The sequence below is a fragment of the Ovis aries genome, chromosome 11 (assembly GCF_016772045.2).
Source record: "Ovis aries strain OAR_USU_Benz2616 breed Rambouillet chromosome 11, ARS-UI_Ramb_v3.0, whole genome shotgun sequence".
In the NCBI taxonomy this organism is placed as follows: domain Eukaryota; kingdom Metazoa; phylum Chordata; class Mammalia; order Artiodactyla; family Bovidae; genus Ovis; species Ovis aries.
Genome location: NC_056064.1, coordinates 27,189,742 through 27,207,902, shown reverse-complemented (window position 1 = coordinate 27,207,902; position 18,161 = coordinate 27,189,742). Strand labels below are relative to the sequence as shown.

The following is an 18,161-nucleotide window of genomic DNA, read 5'->3' as shown; positions in this document are numbered from 1 at the left end:
AAGGGAAGTCGCTCAGTCGTGTTCGATTCTTAGCGACCCCATGGACTGCAGCCTACCAGGCTCCTCCATCCATGGGATTTTCCAGGAAAGAGTACTGGAGTGGGGTGCCATTGCCTTCTCGGTCAGAAAGTGATAGGGGTGTGAAAATAATTAAGATGGTGTAATATAGCGCATATGGAGGTATACGTTAGATAGGGACATTATGGAAGGCCTTTCTAAAAGTTGACAGTTTAGTTGATGCGTAAAAACTATCCAGCTATCTAGGAGAGGAGTGTTCCAGTCAGAGAATGCAAGTGCAAAGGCTTTCTTCCTTTCACCATATATGAAACAATGGCAGAAACCTTCCAAAATGGTTTCCACCAATTCGGCCGTTATGGTTTTCGCTTGTCGAACTTCCCCTATCCAAACGGTCACTAGCTACACTACCAATATGGCGAGAATCCTGACTTTCCCCGCACTCTCCTCTCCTACTCTCCTTTCCCCTCGCCTCCGCCCGCAGGGGAATTGCTTGCCCTTACTTGTCATGGCGACTATCCAGCTTTGTGCCAGGAGCCTCGCGAGGGTTGCTGGGATTGGGATTTTCCCCTCCCACGTGCTCCGGACTGGCGCTAAAAGTTTTGAGCTCTTCAAAAGTCCAGAGCCACCATCCTGGCCGCAGTGGCCGCTGGTCTCCGGGGTCATCTAGCGTCCGACCTCGGAGCGTGCATCCCAGGACGGTGACACCCTCCCCTGAGCTTCGGGTAAGCTCTTGACTGAGACTGATGAGTCCTCTATGAGTCACGGGCTCTTGGCTCCTTGTATTTTCAGTTCGGGGGGATAAAGGGCTGGGGGGCGGTAACTGGGGGGTTAACGATTAGCGGCAGGGAGGGCGGGGGTCTTGGCTAGCGGCACCAACAGGAATGCAATGTTAGGAGGCCCGAGTGTAGATGATTGGGATGTTAAGACCAGCCGAACTCGAAGGTGAACACTTGGGCGGGGGAGTGGGGCTTTGGGGAACCTTGAGCCGGCCTAAGGGGTTCTTCCCCACCACCAATAACTCCATCCCAGGGTGTGTGAAATAAGATGCACAAAGCATCAGGGTCGACTTTCCGATCTCGAAACTTCGGGGATTCATGGCTCAGGATTTTAGAACGTGCAGCATCCCAGTGGAACCTCGGGCTCAGTTCCGAAGTGGTTCTGGGTGATCCGGAAAGTCCAAGCTGCTAAGGTCCCATAACTTCCGGACCTTTGTCCTTCCTGGAGTAATCTTTCCCACTGGCTCTCAGCTCCGCTAGATGGAGAAAATCCGGTTAAAGGCTGTCAGTCGTGGAAGGGGGCGCTTGCTAAACCAGAGTTTTGCCCGCGAAGCCCTGCAGAACTAGCCCGGCCTCAGAGGCCCTGTTATTGTTTGGCTCTACATTTACATTTCTACCACTGCCGGAGCATTTCCGGTTTCTTTTTTTCGGAGCAGCCCACTATTCACCCGACGTGAGGGAAGTAGAAAGAGAAAAGGTCTTTTATACTGGTCCTCATTACTTGTGAAAGGAGGCTGCTAACCCCTCTACTTTTTCCCTCCCCCCTCCTAGCCTGGTTAGCTACCGCTTTTGGAAAGGAAGAGGTATTTTTGATGCAAACCTCAATCCCTCCCCCTCTTTGAATGGTGTGCTCCATCCCGATCGACCGCTACCCAGGCGGACGCTACCATTGCGTGGACGGTTTGGGGTTTTTTTGTTTTTGTTTTTTTTAGTGTCAGAGGGCAGACCCTGGGTATTTCGAGAATGGATACATTTGAGAATTAAACGATAGAAGACTAACGATGGGTCGTTTTCTGCGGCGGAGAAACAACTTCTGTATCTAGCTTTGGGCTGAACCATTCCTTTCTCGGACGCAGAGTGAACGTCGTGAAGCGGAAGGGGCGGGGCTTGGAGGGGGCGGGGCCGAGGTCGTCGAAGCTGTCTTTCGGTCTCGACTGGTTCTGCCCGTGGGAGGCGGCGGACCGGGCCTAGGATTTCTGCCCATACCAATTTTCCCGGCATCTTCATTATTTAGGGCGCGGTCACCTACCACGCACCTGCTATGAACATGACACTGCGCGGTACTTACGTGCTTTTTTCTGTGTTAGGAGTAGCATTTACAGCCACCGCCTTTGATTTGTGTTACCGTGGATTTATTTTGCCTGTTGGAGAACTTATAAATGGAATCATACAGTGTGTGCTCCTTTGTGTCAGGCTTCTTTCCGTCTGTGAAATTCACCCATTTTATTGCATGTATCAGCGTATCAATACTTTGTTTCTTTATATTTTAGTATATTCCACTGAATAAATAAACCATTGATTGGCTTATCCATTCTCCTTTTGATGGCCTTTGAGTGGCTTCCCATTTAAGACTATTTTGAATAAAGCTGCTATTAACATTCTTAAAATTATTTTTGTAGTCATGTTTTTATGTTTTTGGATACTTAGGAATGGAATTGCTTGGTCATAGAGTGAGGTGTTTATTTGTATTTTTTAATTACATTAAAAAGTTCTTGTTATTCAAAGTGGTTGTACTGTTTTATATTCCCACCAGCAAGATAGATCCTGTCTCAGGATTTGGTTTGTCAGGCTTTCTAATGTGCCATATCAATGTGGGTTTTACTTTGCAATTAAGTATGTTCCAACAGTTTGCATGTGCTTACTGGCCATTTCTGTGTCAGATATTAAGAGACTGTTCAAGTGTTTTCCCCATTTTAAAAATTGGTTCATTTGCTTTTTTGTGTCTTTGAGGTGTTGGAGTCATTTATATTCTGGATAGCGATAATGTGTATCCTTTGTCAGATAGGTGTGTTTTCTCCTGACCTCTTGCTTGTCTAACAACTCTTACAAGGAACAGAAGATTGATTTTTCTTTTCAGTGATTGCTTTGACCTGTTTAGGAGATCGTACCCCAAGGTCATGAAGATATTTTCTTACAGTTGCTCATATATTTTCTTTGAGAATCTTTGTAGTTTTAGATTTAACACAAGTCTGTGAGCCATAATTTATTAGTCAAGGAATAATTTTTTTCATGTTGTGAGTTCAAGGTTCTGTTTTATTTTTTCTTATGGATAGCTAGTTGTTCTAGCTCCACTTATTGAAATAGCCTTCCTTCCCCCACTGAACTGCTTTAATTGGACTGTTTGGTCTATTTACATTTAATGCAGTTATTGTTAGCATTTGGGTCTGAGTGCTATTTCCTATCTGTCTCCTTTGTTCTTCAATTCAAAAAGTTGAGAAAGAAACAATACCAATCTCACATAAACTCTTTCAGAATGGAGAGGCAGTAACGTTGCCCAACTCATTTTATAAGGCCAGCCTAATGCTGTTAATATATACATAACCGTTGGAAAAGAAGAAATAAAATGGCTTTATTCACAGATGGTATGACTGTATACCAAAAGTCCTAATAGAAAATTCATTATTCATTTTCACACAATGAGAACAAGTGAAAGCTAAAACTAAAGCCAAGTTACAACTTTCAAAGGCAATATGCATACATTGTATTTTTATATAATAGCAACCTTGAATCTAAACTCAAAAACCTGACATGTGTTAAGTCATGTCTGAGTCTTTGCAACCCCTTGGACTGTAGCCCACCAGGCTCCTCTGTCCATGGGTTTTTCCAAGCAAGGATACTGCAGTGGGTTGCCATTTCCTTTTCCAAAGGATCTTCCTGACCCAGGGATCAAACCTGTGTCTCTTGCATTGGCAGGCGGATTCTTTACCACTGAGCCACCTGGGAAGCCATGGTGAAAAACATGTCATACTCAGGGATAAATTAAACAAAAAATGGACAAAAGCTCTATATAGAAAACTACAAAATACTGCTGAGAGAATTTAAGGAAATTTTAGCATATTCATGGATTGGAACACTCAATGGTGTTTAGGTGTCAGTACTCTTCAGCAAGATTTAACTCAATGATTTTTTTAAAAATGTAGAAACTGACAAGCTGATTCTGAAACAAAACATTGGTACAAGTTGGAGGCCTTAAAATACCTGATTTCAAGATTACTGTAAAGTTAAGTAGGACTTGGTTGTACAACAGAAACTAACACAACATTGTAAAGCAATTATACTCCAATATATGTATGGTCAGTTGTGTCCCAACTCTTTGTGACTCTATGGACTGGAGCCTCCCAGGCTCCTCTGTCCACATTTTCCAGGCAAGACTCAAGTGGGTTGCCATTTCCTCCTCCAAGGGATCTTCCCAACCCATGGATTGAACCCACATTTCTTGTGTCTCCTGCACTGGCAGATTTTTTACCCCTGGTGTCACCTGGGAAGCCCCAGTACTCCAATAATAAAACTTAAAAAAATAATAAAGTTACAGTAGAACAACAATCAATGGATAGAGTCTGGGAAAAGACACATAAATGTAGTCAAATGATTTTCTGTGAAGGTACCAGAGTGAATCAGTGGGGAGAGGAAAGTCTCAACAAATGGTGCTGAAACAACTGGAGCAGAAAAATGGATTTTGGCCCCCACCTCTCACCATGCACAACAGTAAATTTGACATGGTTAATAAACCTACACATAAAACTTTCAGAAGAGAACACAGTATCTTTGTCTTGGTATGGGTAGATTACAGAGCTGTATCAAAGTTTGTCAAATTTTGTGATCAAAATAGTATGATGCAATTTCAACCTATGTAAGTTTCACCTCAAAAACATTTGTGGGGTTGTGGGGAGTGACTAGAGGTACAGGTGAGATGCTTGATTATTCTTGAAGCTAAGTGATGGGTACTTGGGAGGACATTATTCTGTTTACCTTTTTTAATCTGATTCAAATATCCATAATTTCTTTTTTTTTTCCCTTGATATTTTTATTTTGGAAAAGTACAGAGTACAAGAGTAACCACACATTCCCACCAAATAATTTTTAACAACATTTTGTCTTATTTTTGTCTCTATGTTATTTTAATTACACAAGCAATGTATAGATACCACCTTTAAAATTTTTTTGTTAATAAAGCTAAAACCGTGAATTCCCTGACTATTTCACTTCCAGGGCCCAGGTTCAGTCCCAGGTTGGGTAACTAAGATCCCACAAGCTTCAAGGCACAGCCAAAGGGGGAAGAAAAACTAAAACCCCTTGACTCTACTACCCCCAATACCCTAAGCATACATCCCCTCTCCCTGAGAATATCATCACTATTAAAGATTTTGTGAATTTGTAGTCTTCTTGCCTTTCATGCTTTTATACATATATTTATAAGCAATAAATAATCATTTTATGTGTTTGATTTCCATAGACTAAATTACTGTGTTTTGTTTTTTCTTGCAAATCGTATTTTCACCCAGTATGTTTCTGAACTGTAACAGGTTACTCTTGGGGGAAAGGACCAGGGTTTTATACACATAAAATTCATTTCCCTAAACCACTGTAATGAATGCACCACATTTCATTTACCTATTCCTTATTGATGGATACCAAGGTTGTTTCTTGTCACCGGCCGCTAGGAAAAACAATGTCATGAACATTTTTATGCAAGACTTCTATTGCCCCCTTGCAATCATTTTTCTAGGCTGTCCACCAAGAAACGGTTTTGCTAAGTAGTAAGAGGTATGGTTTTCAGTTTTACCAGATGCTCCCTTATTTCTTCCGAGAATCAGTTTTTTTCAATTACACAGCTTCCAGCCAACAAAAAGTTTTTTGTTTTTGTTTTTGTTTTTTTCCAAACATCAGGCCCTGGGAGAACCCAGAGCATAATTATGTAGAGCTTGAGTGTGGCTTCAGACAGCCTGTGTTCAAATCCCCCTGGCCCTGACCCTGGAGAGCTTTCTGAGCCTGGGTAATTCCTTTAACTTTGTTCTCTCCTCTGATGATAGTACCTACCTTACTTGCTTTTTGAGAGGATTACTGAGATAAGCCACTGAAAGCAGTGGATCCGGTAAGGTCTATATAAACAGCAGCCATTGTTAGGATAGTGATCGGCCTGCCTCTCTAAGTCCCAGCTGAGTTTACTGCCTTCCCAGGGGGCTGCTTTGGAAAGGCTCCACCTCCCCAGCCATCCGGAGGGTCTGGTTCAGCCTCTGACAGTTTAGTATTATGAACCCCTGGTGTTCACACCCATGGGAAGTACGTGCTCTGAAGAGGTTTCCTAGAGAAAGAAAATGAGAATTCAGTTGCTACCAAGGACAGAGAGGGAGACCTCCTAGGTCCACAGGGCTGTCCCTCTCCCTGTGGGACTGAGACCTTGGCCCACCCTCCCAGAACAGCCCCTCCCAACCTGTTTACTGAACACAGTTGCCTGAAGGGGATGAACTAGCTTGAATATCCCAGCAGGACCATTAAAGCCCCACCCGCTCCCAGTCCCTCCAGCAATAATATAGAACAAGTAAAATTGGGATAACCATATAAAGAGAAGCATTTATTGAGCTCTTATATTTCCCATAATCAGTGGGATACTATTTTATAGCAAAGGACTGGGAAGCACAGAGAGGATTAGCAACCTCCCAAACTTAAACAGTTATTAGACGGTGGCTCGGGATACAGGCCTAGCCTGTCTGCCCCCAGAGCCCATGCTCTGCCATATTTGCCCTGGGAGATTTAAGATGAGTGCAGTCATGCAGCAAATTTAACTGATGATACAGCATCAAATCCAGGGCTTTTGACTTCTGCGCCCCATCTCTACATAAACAGCTTCCCTTCCATAAAAGTCTCTAAAGTTATTTTGATCATCGATCTGGGGGAAACCCTGGTCCTTTTCCCCAAGGCAAATGTTTGGCATCCCACTGCTGTTCCCTCTTGCCTTCCTCCAGGCACATTCAGAGTCCATCCCCCATCAGCTTTGGGAGCTATGATAAGTGGCCCTTTGCTAGCCTCTCAGTTGACGGACTTTCATCAGCGAAAATCTTCTCCTCTAGACTTAACTGATTACGAAAGACAGCTCTGCAGGGTAGTCTATAATGAAGTAAGCATCTTAATCCTAGACCTCCAAACAGTCATTTTTCATAAAAGCTCGTTCACTCACCTATATGTATTGTGGGCAGATCACTTAACCTCTCTAAGACATTCTCACCTGTCAAGAGGCAGGTGTGGTTATCCAGACAAGTAAGATAACCCCACTCCAGGAGATAATAAAGGACAGGGAAACCTGGTGTGCAGCAGTTCATGAAGTCTCAAAGAATCAGACACAACTGAACAACCACAAGATACCCCACGTGAAGCGATTTTGCACACTCTATATAAGTATGCAGACCCTATATCAACAGAAAGGTGCAGGTGAACCTTTGTGGTGTGTGTGCTTAGTCGCTCAGTCATATCTGACTCATTGCGACCCCATGGACTATAACCCGTCAGGTTCCTCTGTCCATGGGGATTCTCCTGGCAAGAATACTGGAGTGGGTTGCCATGTCCTCCTCCAAGGGATCTTCCCAACCCAGGGATTGAACCCAGGTCTCCCACTTTGTAGGCAGATTCTTTACCATCTGAGCCACCAGAGAAGCCCACAAGAGCTGCTTGCTTGGAAGGGGTTGTCATTACCATGGACACAGAGGAAAAGTGTAGTGAACATGGACTCTGATCAGTGGCATGGTTCTGAGCAAAGCTGATGACAAATTTGGCATCAAGAAAGATGGCATGTTGAAACTATTTGAAAGCTAGCCTGGGAGATGAGATGGTGGTGACAGGGCCCTGGCCCAGGCTGCAGCCACCCCCTGTCCCTTTTGCTCCTTTGACTGCTCATAATCAGATTACAGCCTGGGTATGAGGATTCGCTTATTCACCACAGTTATTGAGCCCGACCAGGTGCAAGCCATTATGCTAGTAACTGGTGAGCAAGACAACTTCCCTACCCTGAAGACATTTATATTCCAATAGGGGAAACAGGCAAAATGAGCAGGGAAAGGTAACATAGTGTAATTACCACAAGAATTAAAATAGAGTGACCTGAATTAAAATAAGGTGACAGGGTTTGGCTGGCTGGCTGTGATGGAGAAGTCCAGGAAAACATCCCTGCTAAGGTGTGACATTCATGATGAGGTCGGTGAGAAGGAGGTTACCCTGTAGGGATGCAGGGCCCAGGGTCCCCAGTTCAGTGAACTGGGAGTATCTGATAAGCATCAGAAAAGGAAAGTGAAGTCACTCAGTTGTGTCCGACTCTTCGCGACCCCATGGACTGTAACCTACCAGGCTCTTCTGTCCATGGGGTTTTCCAGGCAAGAATGCTGGAGTGGGTTGCCATTTCCTTCTCCAGGGGATCTTCCCCACCGAGCAATCGAACCCGGGTCTCCCGCATTGCAGGCAGATGCTTTACCATCTGAGCCACCAGGGAAGCCAGAAAAGGAAGAGGGTGCTAAGAGGTGAGGTCAGAGAGGTGGGCAGGGGTTGGGCCCTGAGGGATTTGTAAGCCAGGGTGAGGAACCATCCCAGGGGAGCAGGTAGAGGGATGGGGGCAGAGGAAATGAGTCGAGAGTTACTTCATCCTTATTACTGCAAAGTGAAGTGAAATCGCTCAGTCGTGTCCGACTCTTTGCACCCCGTGGTCTGTAGCACACCAAGCTCCTCCATCCATGGGATTCTCTAGGCAAGAATACTGGAGTGGATTGCCATTTCCTTCTCCATATTACTGCAAAGGAGGGCAGAAATACATATACACTGAGGAAGGCTTGTGGATTCAGTGGTGAAAAGGTTGGAAGTCCCTCTCTGGTTGTCTTTATCCCTCGAGGAAGTGTGTGATAAGACTGCTGAGGGGTGGGGCAGGCGCCTCCCCTACCCCCCAGCAGATCCTCAGCTTCCAGGTGTGCTGTGGGCAGAGGGGGTCCCTCCTGGCTCTGGGCTGGGTGACCCAGGGTTGGGTGTGTCTCAGGCTGGATCCTCACTTTTCTCCCTCCAGCGGCCACACAACCTTCCAGGGAGCTACAATGGAAGAATCGCAGGCAGAACTCGGTGTGGAGCCCCCTCTGAGTCAGGAGACATTTTCCGACTTGTGGAACCTGTGAGTGGAGGTCTGGAGGGAGGGCAGGTTTACTGCTCAGACTCCAATAACCTTGCCCCACCACGGTCCCCAGCCCCCTAGTAGAGGCCTGGGAGAAACAAAAGCCAGTCCTGACTTTCTGCTTCTTTCTTTCAGACTTCCTGAAAACAACCTTCTGGTAAGGCCTGGGGCACAGGGGGCCTGGGGCTGCGGGTCCAGAGGGTGGGAACCGGGCCTTCTGATGCACTCCTCCCGTCTGTAGTCCTCCGAGCTCTCCGCACCTGTGGATGACCTGCTCCCGTACTCAGAAGATGTTGTCACCTGGCTGGATGAGTGTCCGAATGAAGCGCCCCAAATGCCAGAGCCTCCTGCCCAAGCTGCCCTGGCACCAGCCACCTCCTGGCCCCTGTCGTCCTTTGTCCCCTCCCAGAAGACCTACCCTGGCAACTACGGTTTCCGTCTCGGGTTCCTGCATTCCGGAACAGCCAAGTCTGTGACCTGCACGGTCAGTGGCCCTGGGGAGCCGGCTTCCCTATCAGTGCCTGGCCATACAGCCTAGGGGTTTTCTGTTCAGAAGTCTGGGGTTCCACTTCAGCCTTTGCCTTTTTGTCAGTCTTTTTAGATCTTAACCTAGTTAGTTTGTGACCTTTGACTCCATCCCAAGGTTGCATTTTTCCCCTTAGCCCTTGGGTTTTCATCCTTTCCGTCACATTCTCAGTATCTGTCATGAGGCCATTTCTTTTTTCCTTTTTTCTTCACTCTCATTCATTCTGTAGCTATTAGAAGTACACTTCTGGGATGTGGACCTCCCCACCCCCGATCCTGCCATCTCTAGCTACCCTCCCCTCACAGGACCCGGCTTCCAGTCGGTACTCGGTGCTTGTACATTCGACCCTTGGGTACTTGTCCCCTGACCCCTCCATTCATTCTTCCTCCTCCAGTATTCCCCTTCCCTCAACAAGCTGTTCTGCCAGCTGGCCAAGACCTGCCCAGTGCAGCTATGGGTCGACTCGCCGCCCCCGCCCGGCACCCGCGTCCGCGCCATGGCCATCTACAAGAAGCTGGAGCACATGACGGAGGTTGTGAGGCGCTGTCCCCACCATGAGCGCTCCTCTGACTATAGCGATGGTGAGCGGTGGGGGCTGTGGATGGGACCGGCCTGGCACCCAGAGCCCCCAATCCCCTAATCTCTTCCTGATTGCTCTCAGGTCTGGCCCCGCCTCAGCACCTTATCCGGGTGGAAGGGAATTTACGCGCGGAGTATTTCGACGACCGGAACACCTTTAGACACAGTGTGGTGGTGCCCTATGAGTCCCCCGAGGTCCGGTTTGGCAACTGAGGTCTCCAGGGGGAGGGGGTTTGTCTGTGACCACCCTAGGTGGGAGGGAGGGGGCTTTCTCCTTCTTACTTGACCTCCCACGGCCTGTGGGGTGCGCAGAGCAGATGGGTTATCACCATTCCACAGTTGAGGAAACAGGCTCGTGGAGGCTGAGAGCCTCTGCGGGGCTGGGTAGCCTCACGCCGGGCCTGTGCTCTCTCCCAGATCGAGTCTGAGTGCACCACCATCCACTACAACTTCATGTGTAACAGCTCCTGCATGGGGGGCATGAACCGGCGGCCCATCCTCACCATCATCACACTGGAAGACTCTCGGTAGGGACCACACACCACCCTCCACGCTAGCTTCCCTCACCTCCGCCTGCCTGTCCCCGCGGCCCCGCCCCTCATCACATTCTCTCACGCTACCAGCCATCGTTCCCTCTCGCTGCATTCCCTTTGTGGACTTCTCTGCTGCTCTCTTCCTCCTTTCTCCGGCTTTGGGACCTCTCTTGCTGGGGTCTTCTCAATCTGGAGCTGGAGCTCAGGCTCCCCTTGGGATGGAGGTGGTTGGGAGTAGGTGGGACCTGGTTCACAGGAGAACACAGAGACAGGGTCCCCCTTCCTGATTGCCTCCTGCTTCCCTCTTCCTACCCTGGTAGTGGTAACCTGCTGGGACGGAGCAGCTTTGAGGTGCGTGTTTGTGCCTGTCCTGGGAGAGACCGCCGCACTGAGGAAGAAAATTTTCGCAAGAAGGGGCAGTCTTGCCCCGAGCCACCCCCTGGGAGCACTAAGCGAGGTGAGCAGGAGGTAGAAGAGGCAGCGAGGGTGCAGTTCTGCCCCCAATTCACTCTTTTCTCACCTTTCCTTGCCTCTTTCCCAGCACTGCCCAGCAGCACCAGCTCCTCTCCACAGCAAAAGAAGAAACCACTGGATGGAGAATATTTCACTCTTCAGGTACCAAGTCTGGTGGGGAGAGAGAGGTGCAGTCTCTCACCCCCACTCCTTGGGGTTGGGTAAGGGAAGAAAAAAATATAAATGTAGCAGATGTGAGGTTGCTGCTGCTGCTGCTAAGTCACTTCAGTCGTGTCCGACTCTGTGTGACCCCATAGACGGCAGCCCACCACGCTCCCCCGTCCCTGGGATTCTCCAGACAAGAACACTGGAGTGAGTTGCCATTTCCTTCTCCAATGCATGAAAGTGAAAAGTGAAAGGGAAGTCGCTCAGTCGTGTCCGACTCTTCGAGATCCCATGGACCTCAGCCTACCAGGCTCCTCTGTCCATGGGATTTTCCAGGCAAGAGTACTGGAGTGGGGTGCCATCGCCTTCTCCAGATGTGAGGTTAAGCCTGTTTTTTTCTAGTCATCCTTTCCTCTGTCCATGGCCATGATTCATTGGCGGTGGTGATGGTGGCTGTGGTGTTAAGTCATTCAGTCGTGTCCGACTTTTGCAACCCCATGGACTGTAGCCCACCAGGCTCCTCATCCATGGGATTTCCTAGGCAAGAATACTGGAATGGGTTGCCATTCCCTTCTCTAGGGGATCTTCCCCACCCAGAGATTGAACCCATGTCTCCTGTATTGGCAGGTGGAATCCTTAACACTGAGCTACTGGAGAAGCCCCTTGGTTCTTGTAGCAACTTTGCCTAATATTTCTTTGTTCCCTTCTTTCCTTGTCACAGATCCGTGGGCGTAAACGCTTTGAGATGTTCCGAGAGCTGAATGAGGCCTTGGAGCTGATGGATGCTCAGGCTGGAAGGGAACCAGGGGAAAGCAGGGCTCATTCTAGGTGAGTGATGCAGGTCTTCCCCAGTGCCTGGGTGCACACACACACACGTATCTGCTGCTTTCCTGTGTTAGAAAGCCATGGTATTCCATTCTGGTCCTGCCTTCAAGGTAAAAGGCAGCTGATACACTGCCGCTGGGTCCCAACCCTACCCAGACATTCTTTAGGCTTCCTCCACTTTCCTGCCTCCGGGGGTCCGGGGCATGGATGTTTCTTTGCCTATTCTAGCAAACCCTAGACTCTCAGAGCTAGGGTCTCAAATAGAGACCTGATAACTATGGGATATCAGGCCTTGGAGTCAGATGCTCAGCCTTCCAAAGTACTAGAGTCATGTTGGCCTTGTTACTTCCCTTCCCAGGCTCAGTTTCCTCATGTGTCAACTGGGGTAAGGGAAGATTAAGAGACTTATACCCACAAGTACCCCAAGGTACTCAGTCAGCATGTCTGCCCTTGGCTGTGACCATTTTAACATAAGTTCACCTTGCTCCTGCCTCAGGCCCTTCGAAGCTTAGGTCCGGGAAGAGGGGCCCAGAGCTTCTCACTCAGATGATGTCATCTCCTCCCCTCCCCTTTCTTCTCACAGCCACCTGAAGTCTAAGAAGGGGCCTTCTCCCTCCTGCCATAAAAAACCAATGCTCAAGAGAGAAGGGCCTGACTCAGACTGATGTCTTCTGCTTCCTGTCACTGGTTGACATCCCCACCCTCACCCCCCGCCCCTTCCCTGGCATTTTTTGAGACTCAGGTGCTTAGACCTCTGCTTGGTGCAGGTGCGCCTTAGAAACCCCCTGGGATTCTTCGTCTGCTCAGCCTGCGGCTCTGCCAAAGAGGCAGACCTGTGCTCATGGTTTTCTGGGGATTTGGGGGGTGCTGGTGCTTTCCAGCTTAGCTTTCAAGGTTTTTACTGTGAGCAGCGTTCGGGAGAGGTCAGAAGCTGTTCCTACATGTGAGGAACATCTTATAACCAGCCATACACTGGGTTGGAAAACTCAGTCCTCTGCCATACTAGCCAGGGAAGCTATCTTAAGTTGTTCGATTTTCTCCTGACTTCATTGTTCACATCTATAAAAAACTGATAATCATAACCTACCTCACGGGGGGTTTGTTGTGAGGGTTAATGAAATAATGTATGTCTGGCCCCAAAACCATCATTTGATTCTATAATGTCTGGGACTTAGTGCCTTTTATGGGTGCTGGTCCTTTGTCCCCCTGGGTGGATGATTTGACAGTTTCTGACTGGATGGCTGGTTAAAGGGAAGAAGTCTCCAAGTCCCTTCTCTCCTGGCCCTGCCAGATCATAACCCCCTTGGTGAACCTCAGTGCCAAAGGGGAAAGCTCACCTTATCCTGGATCCCAGTGGCTTCCGTCCCTGCTGTATCTGCCAGTACCTGTTTTCATTTCCCCCAAATGCTTCCGCAGATTCCTTCTGTGCTCTGCAGGGCACATCTGCATATGTCACTCACACCCCTCCTCTTCCCTTTTTATATCCCATTTTTTATATCAATTTCTTATTTTACAATAAAACTTTGCTACCACCTGTGTGTCTTGAGAGATTGGGGCCAGTGCAGGGGTGAATTAAGGGAGTGAGTTTGGGAAGCAGCCACCTGAGTCTTCAGGGAGCACTTTTTTTTGGCGGGAGGGCTGCGGCAGGCAGCGCCAGTGCCTGGTTTCCTGGAGGAGAACAAAGCCTGGAGACTGGGTCAGTCTGCAGGCTGCATGACAATAAGGGAAGGGGTGCCTCCATTCATAACTTGGGAACCAACTGTCCCCCCTCCCCTCCTGCCAGGGCTGGCACAAGGTCTCTGCTCCTGCTTCTAGGATTGGGCTGCTGCCCCCTCTCAGCCTCACCAAGGATTACAGGATTTAAATGTCTGATTTAGTAAGCCTGAGCCTCCGGGGTGGCCATCTGCTCCCAGGAAAGGGGCAGGATACCTGGGCTCTCAAAGGGAAGGACAGTGGGTGCTATGGTGAGGAGAGAGAAGGCCTACCAACCAGGGTCCCCAGGAAGTGGGGGCGGCTAAGGTGAGGGCTGGGACATGGGACTGGGGCCTTCCCGGCGTCCCCTCACCCGGGCCTCATGCCAGCCAGCGGAATGAATGGAAGCTTTAAACTCTGCCAGGAAAACCTTTCAAAGGGCTTCTTGGGGTAGGGAGGAAAGTCGAGCCTGGGGAGCCCTGCACCCCCCTCCACCCCTTCTGTTCCTTAGGGCTGCCAGCTCCCAGGGAGGGGGGCTGAGGGCAGGCTCTCCTCATCACCCCACACCCACCACTGCTGCCTGAGCCAGCATTAGAAGGATGGCCAGACTGGGGACACAGCTCATCCTGCCTCCTCCCTGGGGGCAGAGAGAGCAGAGTAAGGTCCAGAAGGGCTTCTGGGACCACTGTTCCCTCAACCTGGCTTAAAGTCCCTGAGGGAATCCCCAGGCTTACCCTAAGGATCCCAGACAGCTGTGAAGCCACCAGCCCCCTGGCCTCAAAATCACACTTTTTCTTCCTTTCTGGAGAATGCCAAACACTCCCCAGGATACCCAGAACCACTTCTTGTAGAGATCTTTAACTTTGCCATCTCTCCCCAGAAGCCAGGCCCTTGGTAAATCAGAGCACTTGAAACTCATTTCCTTGCCTCACTCCTGTAGTCAGGTCACCTTGAGCCTCTTTCTGACCAGTGTCCTGCACCCCCCTACACCCTACATTTCTCTAGAGTGTGTCCTTAGCTCTTTTTGTTTCTGCTCTACTCCTTCACAAAGCAGAGCCGTTCTTGCTCTGCCAATCCCTTTGTGTTCTGATAGGTTACTGGTCTGAGAATTATTAGTCCTGGGTTTTCAGGCCAGTTCTACTAAGCTGTGTGACTTCTAATGAGTCCCTGACCTCTCTGGTCCTGTTTGCTCACTTCCTTCCCTCTGGCTGTATTCCCTCCTGACAATCTAGCCAGCAGATATTCATTGACTGATGCTTTACTGTGTGCTCAGGATTGTTCTATGTTGTGGGGACCCGTGGCAGACTTGGCCATGCCCTCACATTCAAAGAGCCCAAGTCCTGTTCCGCTAAGTTTTAGAATAATTTTTAAAACTTATCTCCTTGATTTCAGGAACACAGGGGCTCCCAAATCTATAACACTCAGCAGAAGCTGTACAATGAGGAAAATGTAAAGCCATAGATGTTTTCTTTATTTAGAAAAAGAAAAAGGAAGCTAGCACGCATCCTAAAAATTAAAGATATAACTTATTGAAAGAGAAAGCCAAGTTGGTTGAAAGAATAAATTCAAAAGCAGGACTCAAGGGGGGAAAAAAAGATACACTTTAAACAAAGAGAAAAACTCAAGAGTTTGACTGAAAAAAAAATAGGAAGAATAAGAGCAAATTAATCCAATGTTTAAATAAACTGTTCCAGACCATAGGAAAAGTGGAATCTCCAATTCATGTAAATTTTTTGTGATTTCATTAATATTAAAACAATCAAGATACTAGAAAATTAAAAGCAAACTAATTTATAGAGATGCAAAATCTCTAAATAGTATCAAAAAATATATATTGGTGAATCAAAAGAATATTAACATTATAACCAAGTAGGGTTTATTCCAGGAGCATAAAATTGGTTTAATAGAGAGTCTGTCAACATAATTCATTGTATTAATAAATTAAGGAATAAAAATATGATCATATCAACAGATGCTGAAAGGAATTTGATTAAATTTCAGCAGCCACTCCTTAAAAAATAAAAATAGTAATGGAGGAACTTTCTAGTGGTCCAGTGGTTAAGACTGTGCTTCCACTGCAGGGGGTTTGGGTTTGATCCCTGGTCAGGGAATTAAGATCCCACATTCCACCTGGCCAAAAAAAAAATAGTAATGGAATACTGGTATTATCCTAAAGGTTAAACCCTAAGGTCATTTCAATTTAAATTAGAACTATACTATAAGACTTGCTTTCACTGCAAGAATGCCCACTAACATCAGTTTTAGAGCACTCAACAGGATTTTTAAAATGAAGAAAACAAAACATTGGTTAAAACATAAATATTTTTGCTTTTTGGATCATATGATTATGTTTATGTACCTAAAAACTGACCTCTTAGTTAATAATAGATGATGGAATTAAGCTAATTTAATAAGGTAGATGGATAGTAGATGGCAATAAAATAATTAAGGATAAGTTTCACAAGAATCACACACAAAAATGAAAGAATGGCACAGACTCAATATGGAGAAAATTATAAAACCTTATTTAAGGACATAAACCAAGCTCCAAACAAAAGGAAAAGATAACCTGTTCTTACATGGGAAAACTTACTATCTGATAAAAAAGACCAGTTCTCCTGAAATAAAGATACAATGCAATTACAATTAGAATCTCAACAAGTCTTGATGGCTTTTGTTTTTGAGAACTGGATATATTTGTCATAAATTTATAGAGAAGAATAAGTGCCCCCAAATAACCAATAGTTGTTTTTAAAAAGGAATGGGCAAGAGGGCTTGCTTGCCTTGCTAGATATCAGAAAACAGACTATAAAGTCAACTGGAATCAGATCAATATGGCTTGGTAAATGGAGTGAGAGACAAGCCAGCAATGAATCCAGAAGAGGAGCTCAGATATAGTAAAATGTATTATACAGCCAAAGTTGGTATTTCAGTTCAATGTGTTTAGTTGCTCAGTCGTGTGACTCTTCGCGAACCCCTGGACTATAGCCCACCAGGCTCCTCTGTCCATGGGGATTCTCCCAGCAAGAATACTGGAGTGGGTTGCCATGCCCTCCAACCCACTCCAGGGGATCTTCCCAACCCAGGGATTGAACCCAGGTCTCTTTCATTGCAGGCAGATTCTTTACCATCTGAGCTACCAGGGAAGCCCAAGAATACTGGAGTGGGTAGCCCATCCCATCTCCAGATCTTCCTGACCCAAGAATCAATGGGAGTAAGTAAATTAAGAATTTTAATGAAGCTGACACACTAATAAAATAATACCAGACTCTTCATTTGTACCACACACAAAAAGAAATCAAAATAGACCAAGTGTGGGAATTCCTTGGCAGTCTAGTGGTTAGGACTCCAAGCTTCCAATGTAGGAAGCCAGGGTTTAATCTCTGGTCGTGGATGATCCCTCAAGCTGAGAAGTGAAGCCAAAAATAAATAAATTAATTAAAATTTTAGTTGTATTGTTTTTTTAAAAAAAAATAGGCAAAGGAATTAAGGCATATGTAAAAATTAAAATGAGATAAAATCCTGCCCAAAATATTTTTACAAAATATGAGTATAGCCTCTGGAAATTCCCTGGCAGTCCAGTTATGAAGACTCCGTGCTTTCACTACTGAGGGGTAGGTTCTATCCCTGGTCCCTAGTCTGGGAACTAAGATCCCACAAGCCACGCAGTGTGGCCAAAAAAAAAAAGAAACCACTTTTTAACAGTAAAGAAGCCACCACAAACTCAAGAGACAAACAATTGATTGGGGGAAATCTACAATGTAGAAAACAGTTTATATCTACAACTGTCAAGAAGCTCTAAGAAATTAACAAGAACAACCCAATAGAAAAAAAATATTATGCAGCCATTTAAAAAACTGAATTAGAACTCTACCAGGCCAGGTGAAATTGAATGAACAAGTGTAATGCACAAAATTGCCTATAATATCTAATATAATATGTATGGGTTTCCCTGGTGGCTCAGACGATAAAGCATCTGCCTGCAATGCAGGTAGACCCAGGTTCGATCCCTGGGTCTGGAAGATCCCCTGGAAAAGGGAATGGCTACCCACTCCAGTATCCACTCCAGAGAAGCCTGGCGGGCTACAATCCATGGAATCACAAAGAGTTTAACACAATTGAGTGACTAACACACACACACACATAATATGTATAATGTGCATTATATGACCAAAACCCAGCAATCCATGTGTGTGTACTATGCACTCAAGATAAAACTATATATATGTGTATGCAGAAGTAATAAAGCTATTTTTTCAAGGCAAACACCCAGGCCAACTCATTGCAAACAAAAATAAGCCCCAAGAAAATAAAAATTAAACCCATCCCAAAATACCACAATAAATATTGTTGTACAGACTCATCCATCCTTTTTCTATGCTTGTGTGCTTTTTTTATACACAAAATTGGAATCCTATGGTTCATTCTATTTTGAGATCTGTTTCTTCCAGTCA

General features: G+C 46.5%; 1 protein-coding gene across 2 annotated transcripts; it reads left to right on the top strand.

The window, feature by feature from the left end:
* Positions 1–628: 628 nt before the first annotated feature.
* TP53 (tumor protein p53) lies at positions 629–18,070 on the top strand. Of its 2 annotated transcripts, none has more exons than XM_042255225.2 (11): positions 629–740; positions 8,833–8,934; positions 9,070–9,091; positions 9,176–9,418; positions 9,855–10,041; positions 10,122–10,234; positions 10,457–10,566; positions 10,893–11,029; positions 11,114–11,187; positions 11,912–12,018; positions 16,823–18,070. In XM_042255225.2, exons 2-11 carry the CDS (start codon positions 8,861–8,863, stop codon positions 16,902–16,904), a joined length of 1,149 nt encoding a protein of 382 aa, XP_042111159.1. In that variant the 5' UTR covers positions 629–740; positions 8,833–8,860; the 3' UTR covers positions 16,905–18,070.
* Positions 18,071–18,161: the final 91 nt, after the last annotated feature.

What these genes read in the sequence shown, in the direction of transcription:
- TP53 (XM_042255225.2), top strand. Translation starts at nt 8,861, where the DNA reads ATGGAAGAATCGCAGGCAGAACTCGGTGTGGAGCCCCCTCTGAGTCAG. An exon ending in GAGAATATTTCACTCTTCAG is followed by an intron (nt 11,188 to 11,911) that starts GTACCAAGTCTG and finishes TCCTTGTCACAG; the next exon opens with ATCCGTGGGCGTAAACGCTT. An exon ending in GAAAGCAGGGCTCATTCTAG is followed by an intron (nt 12,019 to 16,822) that starts GTGAGTGATGCA and finishes CTTTCATTGCAG; the next exon opens with GCAGATTCTTTACCATCTGA.